The sequence below is a fragment of the Schistocerca piceifrons genome, chromosome 4 (genome assembly GCF_021461385.2).
Source record: "Schistocerca piceifrons isolate TAMUIC-IGC-003096 chromosome 4, iqSchPice1.1, whole genome shotgun sequence".
Lineage (NCBI taxonomy): Eukaryota > Metazoa > Arthropoda > Insecta > Orthoptera > Acrididae > Schistocerca > Schistocerca piceifrons.
In genome coordinates, this window is record NC_060141.1 from 3,997,555 (window position 1) to 4,018,165 (window position 20,611).

The 20,611-nt window shown below is 45.5% G+C and overlaps 2 protein-coding genes across 2 annotated transcripts in view; one reads left to right on the forward strand and one right to left on the reverse strand.

The window, feature by feature from the left end:
- Positions 1-19,853, reverse strand: part of LOC124794875 (evolutionarily conserved signaling intermediate in Toll pathway, mitochondrial) — a 110,963-nt gene extending 91,110 nt beyond the window's left edge. The window contains exon 1 of the mRNA XM_047258557.1: positions 19,015-19,853. Within this exon, the coding sequence (XP_047114513.1) occupies positions 19,015-19,483 (469 nt within the window). The 5' untranslated portion in view covers positions 19,484-19,853. The remainder of the gene's footprint in view (positions 1-19,014) is intronic.
- Positions 19,854-20,076: 223 nt separating this feature from the next.
- LOC124794847 (CXXC-type zinc finger protein 1-like) overlaps positions 20,077-20,611 on the forward strand; it is a 92,879-nt gene continuing 92,344 nt past the window's right edge. Inside the window, 1 exon segment of the mRNA XM_047258512.1 lies at positions 20,077-20,250. Coding sequence (XP_047114468.1) covers positions 20,221-20,250 — 30 coding nt within the window. The 5' untranslated portion in view covers positions 20,077-20,220.

The following is a 20,611-nucleotide window of genomic DNA, read 5'->3' on the forward strand; positions in this document are numbered from 1 at the left end:
GGTGTTCAATGACCTAGTAAAGAATTTCCAGCTTGCCTTCTTGCTATCGCGGATGACGCGACGGCATCGCGCACGGAACTGCTTATAGCAGATACAGTTGGCCAAAGTTGGATGGTGACGGAAAATGCGAAGAGCACATCGCCGCTCACGTATTGCGTCACGGCATGCCTCGTTCCACCAAGGAACTGGGGAGAGCCGGGGCAATTCGGAGGTGCGTGGTATTGAACGTTCCGCAGCTGTAAGAAGAACGTCGGTAATATGTGTGACCTCATCGTCGACACTGGGAAAGCGACGGTCATCGAATGTCGCTAGAGACGAAAAAAGTGTACAATCAGCTTGGGCAAACTTCCAGCGTCGCGGGCGCATATATGGCAGTTGAGGCTGCAGTCTAAGGACACATGGAAAGTGGTCACTCGAGTGTGTATCATCAAGGGCGAACCATTCGAAGCGCCGAGCTAGCGGAACAGTACCGACCGCAAGGTCCAAATGAGATAAATTTGTCGTGGAGGCAGACAAAAATGTGTGGACCCCAGTGTTGAGGCAAACTAGATCCGCTTGGTGGAAGACGTCTAGCAATAGTGAGCCACGTAGATAAGGATGTGGAGATCCCCAAAGCGGGTGGTGGGCATTGAAGTCCCCAACCAGCAAATAGGGGGTTGGAAGCTGACCAAGAAGATGAAGGAGATCAGCTCGTGCCATTGGTGTGGACGATGGAATGTATACAGTACAAAGAGAGAACGTGTATCCAGAAAGGGAAAGACGGACGGCGACAGCTTGGAAGGTAGTGTTTAAGTGGATTGGGTGATAATGGAGAGTATCATGGAGAAGAAGCATGAGTCCTCCATGGGCTGGAGTGCCTTCAACAGAGGGGAGATCATATCGGACGGACTGAAAGTGAGGGAGAACAAAGCGGTCTTGGGGACGCAGCTTTGTTTCCTGAAGACAGAAGATGACTGGCGAGTAGGATCATAAGAGGATCAACAATTCATCCCGATTGGCTCGAATGCCGCAGATATTCCAGTGGGTAATGGACATAGGGTGAACAGAAAATGGAGGAATGTGACCAAAGTTGCTGTCAACTGAACGACTGCTCAGAGATTGCCACCGACAGCATGGAGTGGCATTCAGCCGAAGGCAGAAGATCCTGGTCCATAGGTTGTTCAGGAGCAGCTCCTGCCACCAGCGATCGGCCGATTGATAGGCCGCCAGCAGTGCACCTCGGCAACACAGAAGACGGCCGAGGGCGATTTCCGCCAGGTGGTGCTGTAGATGGGACACGCCTTGGTGGAGAAGGAGAGGAACTGAGTTTCTTTGTAGCCTTCTTGGAATTATGATGTTTAGAAGAAGGAGGAACCAATGGTTGTGAAGTTGGGGTACGTAAAAAATCTTCACAAGTGTGCTCTTTTTTCGAAGTCTTGGTGTCTGACTTTTGTGCTCGAGATTTAGCAGAACCCGATGAAGGGTGAGCCATAGAGTGGGCAGGCGAAAGTGGGGAGGTTGAATGGGCAATCTTTGCGCTGGCCGATCTGACGACCGTGGTACTAAAGGTGAGGTCGCAAGTCTGCGTGGCCGCCTCCTTTGTTGGCCGAGGAGAGGCAAGGACAGTGCTGTATTTTCCTGTCTGAGGCACGGTGGGCTGTCGACTGGCGAATAATTTTCGAGCAGCAAAGGTCGACACCTTTTCCTTCACTCTGATTTCCTGGATGAGCTTTTCATCCTTAAAAACGGGGCAATCTCGACAGGAAGCAGCGTGGTCAGCCATACAATTGATGCAGCGAGGGGATGGAGGTGGACAAGCACCCTCATGGGCATCCTTGCCACACGTAACACATTTGGCCGGATTGGAACAGGACTGGCTGGTGTGATTGAACCGCTGACACCGATAGCAACGCGTAGGGTTAGGGACGTAAGGGCGAACGGAAATTATCTCATAGCCTGCTTTGATTTTCGATGGGAGTTGAACTTTGTCAAATGTCAAGAAGACAGTGCGGGTTGGAATGATGTTCGTGTCAACCCTTTTCATAACCCTATGAACAGCCGTTACGCCCTGGTCAGACAGGTAGTGCTGAATTTCTTCGTCAGACAATCCATCGAGGGAGCGTGTATAAACGACTCCACGCGAGGAATTTAAAGTATGGTGTGGTTCCACCCGGACAGGGAAGGTGTGTAGTATTGAGGTACGAAGCAATTTTTGTGCCTGGAGGGCACTGACTGTTTCTAACAACAGGGTGCCATTCCGTAATCGGGAACAAGACTTTACAGGACCTGGAATTGCATCGACACCTTTCTGAATAATGAAAGGGTTGACAGTGGAGAAGTCGTGACCTTCGTCAGACCGAGAAACAACAAGGAACTGTTGCAACGATGGAAGAACTGTCTGTAGCTGAGACTCAGTGAACTTAGGCTTGTGAGCAGACATAGTGGAAGGTGAGGAAACCATTGCGGAAGAATCCCCCATGATTACCGGCGTCTCCGATGGCGCACTCCTCCCTTGTGGGGGCCCTCTCTGAGGGCACTCCCGCCTTAGGTGATTGTTCACACTTCAGGTCACACCTCCCGACAAACGGACGGAGGGACCAATCGGCACTTTCGGAAGGTATCAGCTCGGGTAATCACCCCTCCCTGGGCCTGGCCGTTACCAGGGGGTACATACGTGTCCTACCTGTCTACCCGGGGTGGGGAATTACGCGTTACCCCGTCACCGGCTACGCACAAAAAGGCATGGGTCGGCCTTCAGACACGCACAGGGAGGAAAAAAGAGAAAGGGAAAGGAAAGAAGAGGGGTCTCAAACGCCGCAGCGGAGAAAAATGCAAAGAGAAGAGGGAAGGACAAAGGAAGGATGAAGACATACAAGCAAGGAAAGCGAAGAATGCGGTACATTTACGAGCATCCGTCTCCGGACGTAGGCACAAACCATACTCCCAGAGGGGGAGAACGGGAAGGAAAGAGCCAGAGGTGAGGGGGGGGGGGGGGCGGCGAAGGTGGGGGATGGGGAAGGATGCGGAAAGGGAAGGTATGCAGCCCGGAAAGGAAGGAAGGCCACATTAGCTCGGGGTCTCATGCTCGCTACACACGTATCCACAAAAGAGTTGTGGACCCCCTGGGGGATGCTTCGACCTGTGTCAAAAGCACACGACAGTGACGTCACTGCCCCAGGCCAGTACACAAGACCTTCGTGGCACACACACACAATCGATCTCCTCGCCAGCTACCATATAGAGGTTACCAAAATGTTGTTATTGTGTCCAGTTTGATGACGCTACATGTAATTGCCAGCCTACAGGGTGCTACCCAAACTCAAAATCCGGGTCACAGTACGCACATCGGCTCGCACTGACACTTCGAGCTGCAGAAGCCCACAATTCGTGCGACAAACATTGTCCGTGCCACTCCGGAACGAGATGCCAAAGTATACAAATGCAGCACTATCTGGCACAACATCCCTACAACTCCACACTTCAAATGACTCTCATATCATCGTGCACAGAACCTCTAACTGTACCCTGAAACTAAGCTCAGGTCAAAGGTTTCCACGGACTTCCTTCATTACTGATGTGATTGAACCAGTGATACGAATCTCCTTCCTACAGCACTTTCGCCTCACACCGAGTTTAGCAAATGCAGCATTACTGCATCATGACACTGTGCAACTCGTCCCGAGGCTCTTCGGCCCGACGCCTCCTCATTCGTCAAACTGTCTCGTGCCGCACTGGGCATCGGCATGACGATGCCACGTACTCTAATGCACTAAAGGTGTGCTTTATAATGAATGACACGCCAGCTTTATCTGACAAAGCACTGGATGCACTTCGTACCAACAACGCAGCTCTAAATCAAAGCATACACAACGTGTCTGCTGCACTAGTGCAATGCAAGAGCTTTTCATTCACGCATCACACAGCCAACATTGGCAATACATCTGCCACGTCCAATCTGGCCACCACGACTCACTGTCACTATGACCTGTTCTGTGCTGTGAGCGACCCCAAACACAAGTGATTACAGTGCACTCTGCCTCATCTCTGTGCATCCCTTCCTCCTCTTCCTCCTCCCCCCCCCCCCCCCCCCCCCTCAAACCAAGGCATGAGTGAAAGGAGTTGTACAATGCACCACTCGTGCAGTAAGGTGCACCATATTCTCAAGACTTCCAGTCTCCCACAAAGCACACTGGCTGGAGCCAGCACATTTACGAGCTGGAAAAAGTGGCAATCTACATATTACAACCAGAGAAAGTCCGACCTTTGGACAAACGATGGGCTTTCCCGATGAAACTGTACGGCATAATCCGTATCACTTCAGGCACGGGGGGTTACCTTCGCATTCTCAAATGTTACTGAATTTAGCATACGTAAGTAAGAAACGATGTAGGCTGCAGTTCGTATTGGGAGATAAAGAAGCTTGTACAGGATAGAGTAGCATGGAGAGCTGTATCAAACCAGTCTCAGGACTGAAGACCACAACAACAAAGTAAGAAACACGTATTTTTTTGTTTTCTCCAAAAAATTCCTGCCCCAAGATACAGGCCTCCAAAGATGACACCGCAAACACTATTTCGAAGATGCGAATTTCAGAAAATTTTTTAAAATGCTGTATCTCTGTAATAGCTGTAGATATTTTGTTAGAGCTTTTGTTATTTGAAAGATAATTGCTTTATGATTACAATGGTATCCTCAGTTTGGACATATCTCTTCTCAAAGTTCTTTTATTGTCACCTTTTGAATTTTTTTATAATTTACAGAGAAAAAGGGAAAAAAATTTTTTTTCTCTCTTCTCCAAAAGTGCCAATCCATAAAAGATTTTTTCTGTTGATTAGTGCCATGTAGTGCTATATTCTCTGTAAAGGAGAGCATCCACTTTTAAGTTGGACAGGTTTTATTTTTTAAAAGTCATTTCTTTAATTTTCAGGGGTAATGTGTGTCTTTGCTGAAGTTGTTTCTTACTAAGTTCTTTGTTACAATGTTAAAAAACATGTGTTCCTTACTTAGTCCTTCATTTTAACATATGCTAAATTCAGCATCATCTGAGATTATGAAGGTAAGATTTTTTCCTAGTCTACCTGAATTGATATGGACTATGCTGTACTGGGAAAGGACAGTTCTGTTATATCATGTGGTGATTACAGAGCTCTCAATGCTTGAACAATACACGTTAGTTACTGAATTCCAGATATTAATGACTTCACACATTCTCTAGTGGGTGCCACTACGTTCAGCATCATTGACTGCAGTATATAACTGTGAGTCCAGAGAACATCTCAAAGACCACAATAATCACACTGTATAGATTTCCCATTCCTATTAATGCCTTACACACTAATGCAGTATAGGTTGGCAGTGACTCACTGACAGTGTTATCTTCAAATTTGACTTTTCTTGCTGCCCTGCGGGATGTGACCATGGTCCTAAATGAGGATAAATTACAACTGTGGTAAGCAATAGTGACTTTTCTCAGACACATACGAAGTGCCACAGGGAACACACCCAACTCAAAACGAACAGAACTATTTTAGCAATTATTACCTCTACATAATTATCATGACCTGTAACAGTTTCCAGGCACCATAAATTTGCATCAGCATCTATAGTGGGCCGACAAAAAGCACAAAGTGCTCAGACTAGCCAAAGACTGCCTAGCAAAAGCGAGCACTTTCACTCATCCAATACCCGATGCACAACTTGCTGTCACAACCGGCACTAGTGTAGTGGTTCAACCAGCGGTGTTGTCTTATGAGAGTTTATGGTGGGTGAAGCACAACCCCTTCGCTTCTCCAAAAAAAAAAAAAAAAATCCATGGCCCTGCAATCAAAATGATCGTGAATTACCTGCTGCTGTCTATGAAGCAGTCAGATATTTTGGGAAAGATATTGAAGGAAAACACATCATGAGCTATATGGATCACACACCACTTGCAGACACCATATGGCACCCATCAAGACTTTACTCCTCATCTCTACTTTTACTGCATAATATACAGCATATGTCTGGCATCTAGATCGCGCCGACAACATACTTGCAGACCACCTGTCACGAATCAATGTTATTTCTACAACTAGATTATGACAAACTAGCAAAAGTCCAGAAGCACGATATGGCCATTACGGACTTACTTAACAGTGATTCCACCAATCCTCGCAAAGAATGCAGAATGTTCCCCAGGACTGACATCCAAATTCTGTGTGATTTCTCTCAAAACAAAATTGGACCACTAGTCCCCACACCAATATGCCACACGATTTTCAAACAATTACACAACCTGGTGCACACATTTGTTAGGCCCGCAGTATGTCTCATAAATGAATGTTTCATTTGCCCGAACACTGAACGTGACTGTTGAGCCTGTGCCCAACCTTGCTTGATGTGCCAATGCAGCAAAGCTGGTGCTCATATACAACCTCAACTAAGATACTTTGGTACATCACAAGCATGTTTTCAACACTCTAACTATGACATTGTCAGGCCCCCTTCCAGAATCTGAAGGTTACAGACACTTACTATCACTTATTGACAGAGTTTCTCATTAGCTGGAATAAGACCCAACTAAAGGCGTTACAGCAGAATCAACAGCTCACGCATTCATCAGTGCTTGAACAGCTCAATTTGTTTGCCCGGAAATGATAATGAAAGACGAGGGAAGACAATTTGAGTTCACTCTAGTCAAGAAACTCTGTGATCTCAGTGGCATTACACATAATTGTTTGACTGCATACCACCCTCAGAACAATCGTCTTGGGGAGCAGTGGCCACAGAGGACTGTGGACTGAAGCCTTCCCGTGGGTGCTCTTAGGATTTTTGTATCGCTTTCAAGAAAGACCTATGCGGATCACTAGCAGAAATATCACCGCAGTAGAATTCCCAAGGCTGGTCCAGAGGATGAAGAACCATATCAACCATATGCAGGTGTCATCGCCTACCTCACTTACCAATCTAAACATTTTCGTGCACAAGGCACCGAGTGATTGTGAATTAGTAATACTAAGGGATTACATGATCTGGCCAGCTTTACAGCCAGCCTGCTCAGACCGTATAAAGGTTTAAAATGGACACTCAGACATTTGTAATTTTGGACAATGGAAAAGCAACAGTACTCTCATTAAGTTGCCTAAAACCAGTATGGATTCTGTGTGAAACACAGCTACTTCTACGTCTATACCTACACTCTGCAAAAGATGGTGAGCTGCACGGCAGAGTACCAGTTATTAGGGTTTCTTCCTGTTCCATTCACGTGTGGAGCGTGGGAAGAATAATTGTTTTAATGTCTCTGTGCATGCAGTAATGATTCTAATCTTATCCTCAAGATCCCTATGTGAGCTATATGCAGGAGGTTTTATTACATCCCTAGAGTAATCATTTAAAGTCGGTCCTTGAAACTCTTAACAGACTTGCTCGGGATAGTTTACGTCTGTCTTCAAGAGTATGCCAATTCAGTTCCTTCAGTATTTCTGTGACACTCTCCCAAGGATTAAACAAACATGTGACCATTTGTGCTGCTCTTCTCTATATATATACTAAATATTCCCTGTTAGTCCTATCTGGTACAGATCCCACACACTTGAGCAATATTCTAGAGCCGGTCGCACACGTGATTTGTAAGCAATCTCTTTTGTAGACTGAGTGCACTTCGCCATTATTCTACCAATAAACCAAAGTCTACCACCTGCTCTGTCCACAACTGAACCTGTGCGATCACTCTATTTCATATCCCTACAAAGTGTTACACCCAGGTGTTTGTGCGGGTTGGCCTATTCCAGCTGTGATTGCTTGACCTGCGGGGAACTGACCAAACAGTGAGGTCATCAGTCCCATCGGATTGGGGAAGGAAGTCGGCTGTGCCTTTTCGAAGGAATCGCCCCTGGCATTTGCCTGAAGCGATTTAGGAAAATCACGGAAAACCTAAATCAGGATGCTCAAATGCAGGTTTGAACAGTCATCCTCCCGAATGAGAGTCCAGTGTGCTAACCACTGTGTCAACTTGCTCGGTCCAACTGTGACTCATTGATGTTAGTCACAGAACACTATGTATTTTCGTTATGTGAAGTGCAAAATTTTACATTTCTGAACACACAGAGCCAGTTGCCAATCTCTGCACCACATTGAAATCTTATCAAGATCTGAGTTAATATTAATGCAGCTTCTCTCACACAGTACTTCATTATAGATAACTGCAGCATCTGCAAAAAGCCTCATTTTACTATTAATATTATCTGCAAGATCACTAACACACAACATAAACAGCAAGAGCCCCAACATCCTTCCCTGGGGTGCACCGAAATTACTTCATATAATGATGACACTATCCAAGATAACATGCTGTGCTCTCCCTACCAAAAAGTCCTCAATCCAGTCACAAATTTCATTTGATACCCTATACAAGACTGTACTTTAACAATAAGCGTAGGTGTGATACTGAATCAAATGCTTTTCGAAAATCGATGAAGACTGCTTATATCTGGTTGTCTTGATCCGAAGCTTTGAATGTGTCATGTGAGAAAGTGCGAGTTGGGTTTCACATGATTGATGTTTTCAAAATAGAGGCTGGCTGGCATTTAGGAGGTCATTCTGTTCAAAATACCTCATTACGTTTGAGCTCAGAATATGTTCTAAAATTCTACAAAAAATTATTGTCAAGGATATTGGACAGTAGTTATGTCAATCACTTCTACTACCCTTCTTATAGACAGGTGAGACCTGTGCCTTTTTCCAGAAACTGGGCAGGGATCTACGATAGATTATAGTTAGACGAGGGAGCTAACTCGGCCACGAATTCAGTATAACATCTGATAGGGATTCCATCCAGATCTGGAACTTTGTTCAATTTTAACAATTTCAGCTTTTTCTCAACACCACTGACACTACTACGAATCTGATTTGTCTTTTCATAGGTAGAGTATTTAAATGGGGCAATTCTCCTTGGTTTTCGTTTGTAAAGAAAAATTTTAAACAGGGTTAAGAATTTCAGCTTTTGCTTTGCTCCCCTGAATTTCAGTTGCTGTCTAATTTGTTTGGGGCCGGACACTAACTTTGATGCCATTAACAGCCTTTATATATGACCACAATTTCTTTGGATTTTGTGAAATGTCATTTGACAATATTCTGCTAAAGTAGTCATTGAAGGCACCATGCATTGCTCTCTTGACAGCAGAATGCGTGTCATTCAGCATCTCTCTATCTACAGCACTACCCTGTTTTACAGTAATCTCTGTTTCTTTAGAAGTTTCTTTACAGTGCTGTATACCATGGAGGTTCCCTCCCATTATGAACTGTTCTAGTCGGTACATATCTATCCAGTGCATGGTCAACTATTCTTTTAAACTTGAACCAGAGTTCCTCTACATGCTCCTCACCTGTGACGAAAGTTTCAGGCTCCTCATTGAGATACGATGCTACACATTTTTTTATCTAGTTTACTGAACATATATATCATTCTGCTTGTTTTAGTTGGCCTTTGTACTTTGGTAATCATTGTTGTCATGACCATGTCATGCTCACTGATACCAGTTTTTATGTGGACATTCTCAAAGGGGTCGGGTGTATTTGTTGCCACTAGAACCAATATACATCCATCATGAGTGGGGTTCCGAACTATCTGTCCTAAGTAGTTTTCAGAAAAGGCAATTAGTAATGTTTCACAGGATGTTTTATCACACCCACCACTAACAAAACTGTTAATTTTCACAATTAATTGTTGGACAATTAAAGTCTCCACTGATGATTACAGTATTGTTGGGAAACTTACATACAACATACTGGAAGGTGTCGAACAGATTATCTAATGGTAAGACAGAGATTTAGGAACCAGGTTTTAAATTGGAAGACCATTTCCAGGGGCAGATGTGGACTCTGACCACAATCTATTGGTTATGAACTATAGATTAAAACTGAAGAAACGGCAAAAAAGTGGGAAATTGAGGAGATGGGACATGGATAAACTGACTACACCAGAGGTTTCTCTCACCACTATGAAAAGAGGGTTGTTTGTCCCCGAAAATAGCCTCAAATGACTGACGTCATCTAACTGGCACTAATAAACTCGAGAACGCAATCGACTGAGCATGTGTCATCCGCTAAAATGGAAGATATATCAGGCGACAACACTGTAGACGGGCACGTAACTGAGTAAAATAGTGGGGGGAGGGGGGGGGGGGGATCGCCGCTTAAAAGATGTTGATGGCTAAAAAGACAGTGCCCTATCCAGAGTGGAGTCTAGCTAAAATTACCTCCTCCCGACGACGCGTTCGGGAGGAAGAGGTCCAAGCACAGGGAAGAGCTTTCACGTCCCCAATTTATTATTGGGAAGTGTCGACCAATGCGTGTGCCATGAAAGAACAACACGACGACATAAAACACTGTGTAGATCAGCAAAGGGAATCTGCGAATAGCTGGCCGAAGAAGAGAGAGTGCAGCCTTGACCGCTATATCGGCCGCCTCATTTCGACAGATACCAACATGTCCTGGGATCCAGAGGAACACCACGGAGACGCCCCCAAGTGGAGCAGGTGGAGGCAGTCCTGAATCCGGTGGACCAGAGGGTGCACAGGGTATAGAGCTCGGAGACTGAGGAGAGAGCTGAGAGAATATGAGCAGATAACATACTGTATCCACTGATGGCGACGGATGTATTGGACAGCCTGGAGAACAGCGTAAAGCTCCGCAGTATAAACCGAACATTGGTCGGGAAGTCTAAATCGATTGGGGGTGTTGCCAACAATATAGGCACTCCCAACACCAAACGATGTTTTTGAGCCGTCAGTGTAAATAAATGTGGCATCCTTCATTTGTGCACATAGAGCAGCAAATGCCTGAAGATAAACAAGAGAAGGGGTACCATCCTTGGGAAACCGACAAATGTCACGGAGCAGGCAGGTCCGGGGCCGGAGCCAAGGCGGTGCTGTACCCCAAGTTTTCAAGAAAGTTTTTGGGAAAGTGGAAGGAAAGAGAATGTAGCAGTTGACAGAAGTGGACTCCCGGTGATAGTAGAGAGGAAGGGCGACCTGCATACCCTAAATCCAAGGAGGCATCGAAAAAAATGTCATGGGGCCAGATTAGCATGCATGGAAGACAGATGGCTAGCATAATGACTCAGAAGGACAGCACGCCGATTGGACAGTGGAGGTTCAGCAGTCTCAGCATAAAGGCTTTCCACAGGGCTGGTGCAAAAAGCTCCAGACACTAAACAGAATCCACGGTAGTGGACAGGGTCGAGACGCCAAAGAATAGACGGCCGAGAAGAGGAGTAAACTATGCTTCCATAGTCCAATTTCAAGCGCACTAAGGTGTGATAGAGGAGGATAATGGCCACTCGGTCCGCTCCCCAAGAGGTGCCATTCAGGACACGGAGGGTGTTGACAGATCGCAGACAGCGAGCCAAAAGAGAGGAAACATGGGAGGACCAGTCAGTTTTCTGTCAAACATAAGACCCAAGAATTTAGTGACGTCCGCGAATGGAAGGCCGACAGGGCTTAGATGTGGGGAAGGCGGAAGAAACTCCGGTCAAAGCCAAAAATTGACACAAACGGGCTTACTGGGAGAAAAGAGGAAGCCGGTTTTGATGCTCCAAGAGTGGAGGCGATCGAGACATCCTTGAAGACATCGTTCAAGAAGGCTGGTCCGTTGAGAGCGGTAGTAGATCGCAAAATCGTCCACAAAGAAGGAGCCCGAGACATCAAGAAAGAGACAATCCATAACTGGATTTATGGCAATGGCAAACAGTACAACACTTAGCACATAGCCCTGGGGTACCCCGTTTTCTTGTGAGAAAGTACGGGAGAGAGTAGTGTTCACCCGCACTTTAAACGTGCGCTCTGCCATAAATTCATGAAGAAAAAGGGGCAACCGACCTCAAAAGCCGCAAGAGAACAGTGTGCGGAGGATGCCTGTCCTCCAACAGGTATCGTATGCTCTCTCCAGATCAAAAAATATTGCTACTGTTTGGCGTTTCCTGAGAAAATTGTTCATGATATAAGTGGAGAGAGCAACAAGATGGTCAACTGCAGAACGGTGCTTTGAGAAACCGCATTGGGCAGGTGTTAAAAGACTGCGGGATTCCAGCCACCAAGCTAAACGGTAATTCACCATACGCTCCAAAACCTTACAGACACTACTCGTGAGAGAAATGGGGCGATAGCTACAGGGGAGATGTTTGTCCTTTCCAGGTTTCGGAACGGGAACGACGATAGCTTCCCGCCATCATCTGGGAAAAGTACTGTCGGTCCAAATTCGATTATAAAGGCGAAGGAGGTAACGCTGACTATGGTATGATAAATGCATCAACATTTGGATGTGGATACCATCCTGTCCTGGGGCGGAAGAGCGAGAAGAAGAGAGCGTGTGTTGGAGTTCCCGCATGGAGAAAACAGTATAATAGCTTTCACGATTTTGAGAGGAGAAAGCAAGAGGTTGCGCTTCCGCTGCACGTTTCTTCAGGAGACTCTGCACGTTACTTCAGGAGAAACGCTGGCGGGTAATTTGAAAGCTCGAAATCTCAGCAAAGTGTTGACCCAATGAGTTAGAAATTGCGACGGGGTCCAGTAATGTATCATGTGTGACAGTGAGCCCAGAGACCAGGGACTAGGCGCGCCAGATAACCGTCGAAACCGACTCCAAACTTCCGAGGAGGGAGCGAAGGTGTTCAATGAGCTAGTAAAGAAGTCCCAGCTTGCCTTCTTGCTATTGCGAATGACGCGACGGCATCGCGCATGGAACTGCTTATAGTGGATACAGTTGGCCAAAGTAGGATGGTGCTGGAAAATGTGAAGAGCACATCGCCGCTCACGTATTGCGTCACGGCATGCCTCGTTCCACCAAGGAACTGGGGAGAGCCGGGGCAATTCGGACGTGCGAGGTATTGAACGTTCCGCAGCTTTAAGAATAACTTCTGTAATATGAGTGACTTCATCGTCGACGCTAGGAAAGTGACGGTCATCGAATGTTGGTAGAGACGACAAGAGTGTCCCATCAGATTGGGCAAACTTCCAGCATCTCGGGAGCATAGATGGCACTTGTGGCTGCAATCGAAGGACACATGGAAAGTGGTCACTCGAGTGTGTATCAGCAAGGGCAAACCATTCAAAGCGCCGAGCTAGTGGAACAGTACTGACCGAAAGGTCCAAATGAGAGAAATTTGTCGTGGAGGCAGACAAAAATTTAGGGTCCCCAGTGTTGAGGCAACCAAGATCTGCTTGGTGGAAGACGTCTATCAATAGTGAGCCGCGCGGACAAGGTCGCGGAGATCCCCAAAGCGGGTGGTGGGCATTGAAGTCCCCAACCAACAAATAGGGCGGCAGAAGCTGACCAAGAAGATGAAGATCAGCTCTTGCCACTGGTGTGGACGACGGAATGTATACGGCACAAAGAGAGAAGGTGTATCCAGAAAGGGAAAGATGGACAGCGACAGCTTGGAAGGAACTGTTTAGGGGGATTGGGTGATAATGGAGAGTATCATGGAGAAGAATCACGAGTCCTCCATGTGCTGGAGTGCCTTCAACAAAGGGGAGATCAAATCGGACTGACTGAAAATGAGGGAAAACAAAGTGATCGTGGGGATGCGGTTTTGTTTCCTGAAGACAGAAGATGACTGGCGAGTAGGATCATAAGAGGATCGACAATTCATTCCGATTGGCTCAAATGCCGCAGATATTCCAATGGATAATGGACATAGGGTGGACAGAAAAGGGAAGACTGTGACCAAGGTTGCCCTCAACTCAATGACTGCTCAGAGCTTGCGACCGACAGCGTGGAATGGCATTCAGCTGAAGGCAGAAGAACCTGATCCATAGGTTGTTCAGGAGCAGCTCCTGCCACCAGCGATCGGCCGCCAGCAGTGCACCTCGGCAACACAGAAGACGGCCGAGGGCGATTTCCGCCAGGTGGTGCTGTAGATGGGACACGCCTTGGCGGAGAAGGAGAGGAACTGGGTTTCTTTGTAGCCTTCTTGGAAACAGGACGTTGAGATGAAGGAGCAATCGATGGTTGTGAAGGTGGGGCACGTAGAAAGCCTTCACGAGTAGGCTCTTTTTTGGAAGTCTGGGTGTCTGATTTTGGGACTCGAGATTTAGCAGAACCCGAGGAAAGGGTGAGCCATAGAGTGAGAAGGTGAGAGTGGGGACATTGAACGGGCAATCTCTGCGCTGGCCGATCTGACGACCGTGGCACTAAAGATGAGATCAGAAGTCTGCGTGGCTGCCTCCTTAGTAGGCCGTGGAGAGGCAAGGACAGTGCTGTATTTACCTGTGTAAGGCACAGTGGGCTTGTCGACTGGCGAATAACTTTCGAGCAGCAAAAGTCGACACCTTTTCCTTCACTCTGAATGAGCCGTTCGTCTTTAAAAATGGGGCAATCTCTAGAGGAAGCAGCACGGTCACCCATACAGCTGATGCAACGAGGGGATGGAGGTGGACAAGCACCCTCATGGGCATCCTTGCCACACGTAACACATTTGGCCGGATTGGAACAGGACTGGCTGGTATGATTGAACCGCTGACACCAATAGCAACGCGTAGGGTTTGGGATGTAAGGTCAAACAGAAATTATCTCATAGCCCGCTTTTTATGTTCGATGGAAGTTGAACTCTGTCAAACGTCAAGGAGACAGTACGGGTTGGAACGATGTTCTTGTCAACCCTTTTCATGAATCTATGAACAGCCATTACGCACTGGTCAGACAGGTAGTTTTGAATATCCTCTTCAGACAATCCATCGAGGGAGCGTGTATAAATGACCCCACGCGATGAATTTAAAGTGTGGTGTGCTTCCACCTGGACAGGGAAGGTATGTAGCATTGAAGTAAGCAGCAGTTTTTGTTCCTGGAGGACACTGACTGTTTCTAGCAACAAGGTGCCATTTCATAGTCGGGAATAAGACTTTACAGGACCTGCTATTGCATGGACACCTTTCTGAATAATGAAAGGGTTGACAGTGGAGAAGTCTTGACCTTCGTCTGACCGAGAAACAACAAGGAACTGTGGCAACGATGGAAGAACTGTCTGTGGCTGAGACTCATTGAACTTACGCCTGTGAGCAGACATAGTAGATGATGAGGAAACCATTGCAGAAGTATCCCCCATGATTACCGGTGTCTCCGATGGCGTGCTCCTTCCTTGTGGGGGACCTCACTGAGGGCACTTCCTCTTTAGGTGATTGTTCACACCTCAGGTCACAACTCCCAAGAAACGGACGGAGGCACCAACCGGCACTTTCGGAAGGTATCAGCTCAGGTAATCATCCCTCCCTGGGCCTGGCCGTTACCAGGGGGTACGTATGTGTCCTACCTGTCTACCCGGGGCGAGGAATTGCGCATTACCCTGTCACCGGCTATGCGTGGGCCAGCCTTCAGACACGCACAGGGAGGAATTAAGAGAAAGGGAGGAACAAAGAAAAGGAAAGAAGAGAGTTCTCAAATGTCGCAGTGGAGAAAATGGGAAAGAGAAGAGGTAAGGAAAAGAGAAGGACAAAGGAAGGACAAAGACTTGCCAACAGAGAAAGCAAAGAAAAGAGACTGTCCATCTACGGACGTAGGCACTAAACATACTCCCAGAGGGGAAGAAAGGGAAGGGAAGAGGTGTGGTGAGGGGGGCGGGGGGAGGTGGGGGATGGGGAAGGATGTGGAAAAGGAAGGTGTGCAGCCCAGAAAGGAAGGAGAGCCACATTAGCTCGGGGTCCTGTGCTTGCCACGCACGTGTCCACAGAAGAATTGTGGACCCCTGCGGGGGGGGGGGGGGGGGGGGGGGGGACCAGAGGTTGTAGAGAGCTTCAGGGAGAGCATAAGGGAACGATTGACAAGAATGGGGGAAAGAAATACAGTAGAAGAATGGGTAGCTTTGAGAGGCAAAATAGTGAAGGTAGCAGAGGATCAAGTAGGTAAAAAGACGAGGGCTAATAGAAATCCTTGGGTAACAGAAGAAATATTGAATTTAATTGACAAAAGGAGAAAATATAAAAATGCAGTAATGAAGCACGCAAAAAGGAATACCAACGTCTCAAAAATGAGATCGACAGGAAGTGCAAAATGGCTAAGCAGAGATGGTTTGAGGACAAATGTAAGGCTGTAGAGCCGTATATCACTAGGGGTAAGATAGGTACTGCCTACAGGAAAATTAAAGAGACCTTTGAAGGAAAGAGAACCACTTGCATGAATATCAAGAGCTGAGATGGAAACCCAGTTCTAAGCAAAGAAGGGAAAGCAGAAAGGTGGAAGGAGTATATAGAGGTTCTATACAAGGGAGATGTTCTTGAGGACAATATTATAGAAATGGAAGACAATGTATATGAAGATGAAATGGGAGATATGATACTGCATGAAGAGTTTGACAGAGCACTGAAAGACCTAAGTCGAAACAAGGCCGCGGGAGTAGACAACATTCCATTAGAACTACTGACAGCCTTGGGAGAGCCAGGCCTAATAAAACTCTACCATCTGCTGAGCAAGATGTACGAGACAGGTGCAATACCCTCACACTTCAAGAAGAATATAATAATTCCAACCCCAAAGAAAGCAGGTGTTGACAGATATGAAAATTGCCGAACTATCAGTTTAATAAGCCACTGCTGCAAAATACTAACATGATTTTTTTACAGACGAATGGAAAAACTGGTAGAAGCCGACCTCAGGGAAGATCAGGTGGATTCCGTAGAAATGTTCGAACATGTGAGACAATACTGACCCTACGACTTATCTTAGCTAAAGCTTTTGACAATGATGACTGGAATACTCTCTTTCAAATTTTGAAAGTGGCAGGGGTAAAACACAGGGAGCGAAAGGCTATTTACAATTTGTACAGAAACCAGAAGGCAGTTATACGAGTCGAGGGACATGAAAGGGAAGCAGTGGTTCCGGAAGGGAGTGAGACAGGGTTGTAGCCTCTCGCTGATGTTATTCAATCTGTATATTGAGCAAGCAGTAAAGGAAACAAAAGAAAAATTTGTAGTAGGAATTAAAATCCACGGAGAAGAAAAAAACTTTGAGGTTTGCTGATGACATTGTAATTCTGTCAGAGACAGCAAAGGACTTGGAAGAGCAGTCGAACGGAATCGATAATGTCTTGAAAGGAGGATATAATATGAACATCAACAAAAGCAAAATGAGGATAATGGAATGTAGTCTAATTAAGTCGTGTGATGCTGAGGGAATTAGATTAGGAAATGAGACACTTACAGTAGTAAAGGAGTTTTGCTATTTGGGGAGCAAAATAACTGATGATGGTCAAAGTAGAGAGGATACAAAATGTAGACTGGCAATGGCAAGGAAAGCGTTTCTGAAGAAGAGAAATTTGTTAACATCGAGTATAGATTTAAGTGTCAGGAAGTCATTTCTGAAAGTATTTGTATGGAGTGTAGCCATGTATGGAAGTGAAACATGGACGATAAATAGTTTGGACAAGAAGAGAATAGAAACTTTCAAAATGTGGTGCTACAGAAGAATGCTGAAGATTAGATGGGTAGATCACATAACTAATGAGGACGTATTGAATAGAATTGGAGAGAGGAGAAATTTGTGGCACAACTTGACTAGAAGAAGGGATCGGATGGTAGGGCATGTTCTGAGGCATCGAGGGATCACTAATTTACTATTGGAGGGCAGTGGTGGTGGTGGTGGTGGTGGTGGTCAGTGTTTAACGTCCCGTCGACAACGAGGTCTTCAGAGACGGAGCGCAAGTTCGGGTTAGGGAAGGATTGGGAAGGAAATCGGCCGTGCCCTTTCAAAGGAACCATCTCGGCATTTGCCTGAAACGATTTAGGGAAATCACGGAAAACCTAAATCAGGATGGCTGGAGATGGGATCGAACCGTCGTCCTGCCGAATGCGAGTCCAGTGTGCTAACCTGGAGGGCAGTGTGGAGGGTAAAAATCATAGAGGGAGACCAAGAGATGAATACACTAAACAGATTCAGAAGGATGTAGGTTGCAGTAGGTACTGGGAGATGAAGAAGCTTGCACAGGATAGAGTGGCATGGAGAGCTGCATCAAACCAGTCTCAGGACTGAAGACCACAACAATAACAACAACAACAACAACAGCAACAACAAACAGCTGAACTGAGGTTTTTGTCTGAGGTGTTTGGTTACATCAGGAGATGAGTCTGATGGGCAAAAGAAGGATCCAATGATCACTTTATGTCCACCCCTGATACTGAGTCTTGCCCAAATAATTTCACATGCAGCTTCAATTTCTATCTTTGTGGATTTGAGTTTCTTGTCTACTGCAAAAAATACACCACCTCCACTTTCCATCTGCTTATACTTCCGATACACACTTAAATTTTCTCCAAAAATCTCACTGCTATCAATTTCAGGTTTCAACCAGCTTTCTGACCTAGTAGTATGTGAGCTTCACTGCTTCCCATGAGTGCTTCGAACTCTGGCACTTTGCTGCGAATGCTTCGGCAGTTTACCATAAGTAGGCTATTTAATACTCTCGCCTGTGGAGGGCATTTCTTTTGCTCTTACACTGATACTTCTGGGTTTGCGACAGTTATTGTTATTGGGACTGGATGGAGAATCACCTAATCTGAAAAACCCTTGTGTGCACCCTATACACAGTCAGCTACCTGAGTAGCAGCATGTGATGTGTAGTGCACACCTGACCTACATGGGGGGGGGGGGGGGGGGTGACACTACAGTTTTCAATCCTACGGTGCAAGTCCAGGAAGTCGCAGCCTAGCTTGTCACAGACACTTGAAAGTCTTTCGGCTGTCCTTCCACTCAATGCAGAAACAAAGGGCACAATCAGTTCTGAGCCCAGATGACAGGCTTCATTTGTTCCAACATGCACCACAATCTGTAGTTGGTTGCATCCTGTTCCCTCAATGGGAGCCGGAATAGCCTCTTTAACATGTTGAATGAGTCCCCCTACATACTACAGGTGGCCCACGAAGCCAAGATCAGTCTAATGGACTGGGAAGAAGCCCTAATATGCGATATAATGGTAAGTACCATTTACCACACACTTAATAGTAATTTACGGAGTACAGATGTAGAAGAAAACGACTAAAGTTAATCCCAAAATGAGCTACAACTCATACATACCATTGTCTTCCATTTGCTCTAACACATCTATAATACATTGTTGCTGTTTAGGATAATGCATAAACTCAGCTTGAAAAATGTTTGTCGGGATAAATTTCCCCTTAGGCAACACATTGATCAGCGCTTTGTACACTTCCAAATCCTTGTGCACGCCAAACTCCTTCATGTGTTTCATAGCCGAATAGATAAATTCTACATGTCCACGTCTTTGAACCGAACTATTCTCATATATATGAACCATTTCTAGATACGTTTCTTTACTCTTGTCCTTGATATTCTCGAAATCTTCGGCTTTTATCAGCTGTCTCTTGTATGTGTTGTCCTTCTCCAGCAGTCGACGGGCACTATGAATTTGCCTAACGTAATAAAATAAATTCTCTGCATGGTCAGATGGCCTTGTCTTTCGTCGATGCTCGTGTAACACGCATCGCAATTTTGTACATATCATAGGAAAACTCCTCCTATACATTGTCTGCAAATCTCATCACAGCAAATATAAACTTTATCACTCCTATGGCTTCGGAACATGCCAGATGACACCCATACAGATAAAGTTAATTATTCCACAACACACTGTATAATGTTGTTCAAATATACAACTGTAGAAAAAAAGAACCGATCGTGATTACTAGCAGTGAGAGGTTTATAACCATCTCACACCGCACACCGGCAATACAACCAAGCGTCTTTGACCCACGTTCAACGCTTATATGTAGACAGATGCACCCATTGTCATTTCACACGTCTTCATGGGTAGTACAGTACATGATTCAGGTGTGATAAGGCGATAGCTTTCCACAAATTAATTCAGTGGCCTCGTTTGGACAAAAAAAATTATGACTGGAAAACAAACACCTTGTAACAGTTTTTGATTTTCACTGACTGATGTAAATAAAATTATATTTTTCTTTGCTTTTTTCAGTGTTTGATATAAATACAGCTATGTTTCTGTGCTTGTTAGCTGATTAATATTGGCTGATTTATTTTGAGGGATTTTCCGCAGTGGCTGTGGATTTAGCAACTGTACGTACGAAGAAAAAAAAACTGTGAAACTCAAAGATATTGCTCGATAAGTTAGTGGAGATGTGTTGTTGTGGGAAGAGAGTTATTTTGAATTTTTGACAATGAAGTTCAGAGCAGTTGAATGAGACATTTCATTTTACGTGTGGAGTTTCTCGTTCCTGATTGCTGCAAGAGCTCATAAAAATGACTGATAAGGAATATGCAGGTCTTTCGGTAGGTGATATTTGCTTTGCACTTTGCGCCCATGTTTACGGCACCGCGATACGTATCACTCACAGCTCACACTAAACAACACTACAGCAGTAGTGGCAAAGATAGATTTTGTATTAGGCTTGATAGCGATCTATTTAAAATATGCAGATAAGATAGCACGTGACATATCTTTCTTTCTACAACAGGGCATCCGTTGATGTAAATGATCAAAGCAGATATGCAGTACTTAAATGTACTGTAAATGAAATTGTGAAGAAATCTGTAGGCAACACAGCATCAGATACTATCAGTAATTTTATTTTTTGAACGAATTGAGAAAACACGACACATTGTCAGTCTAAAGTAAGTCAGTTCAGTGTAA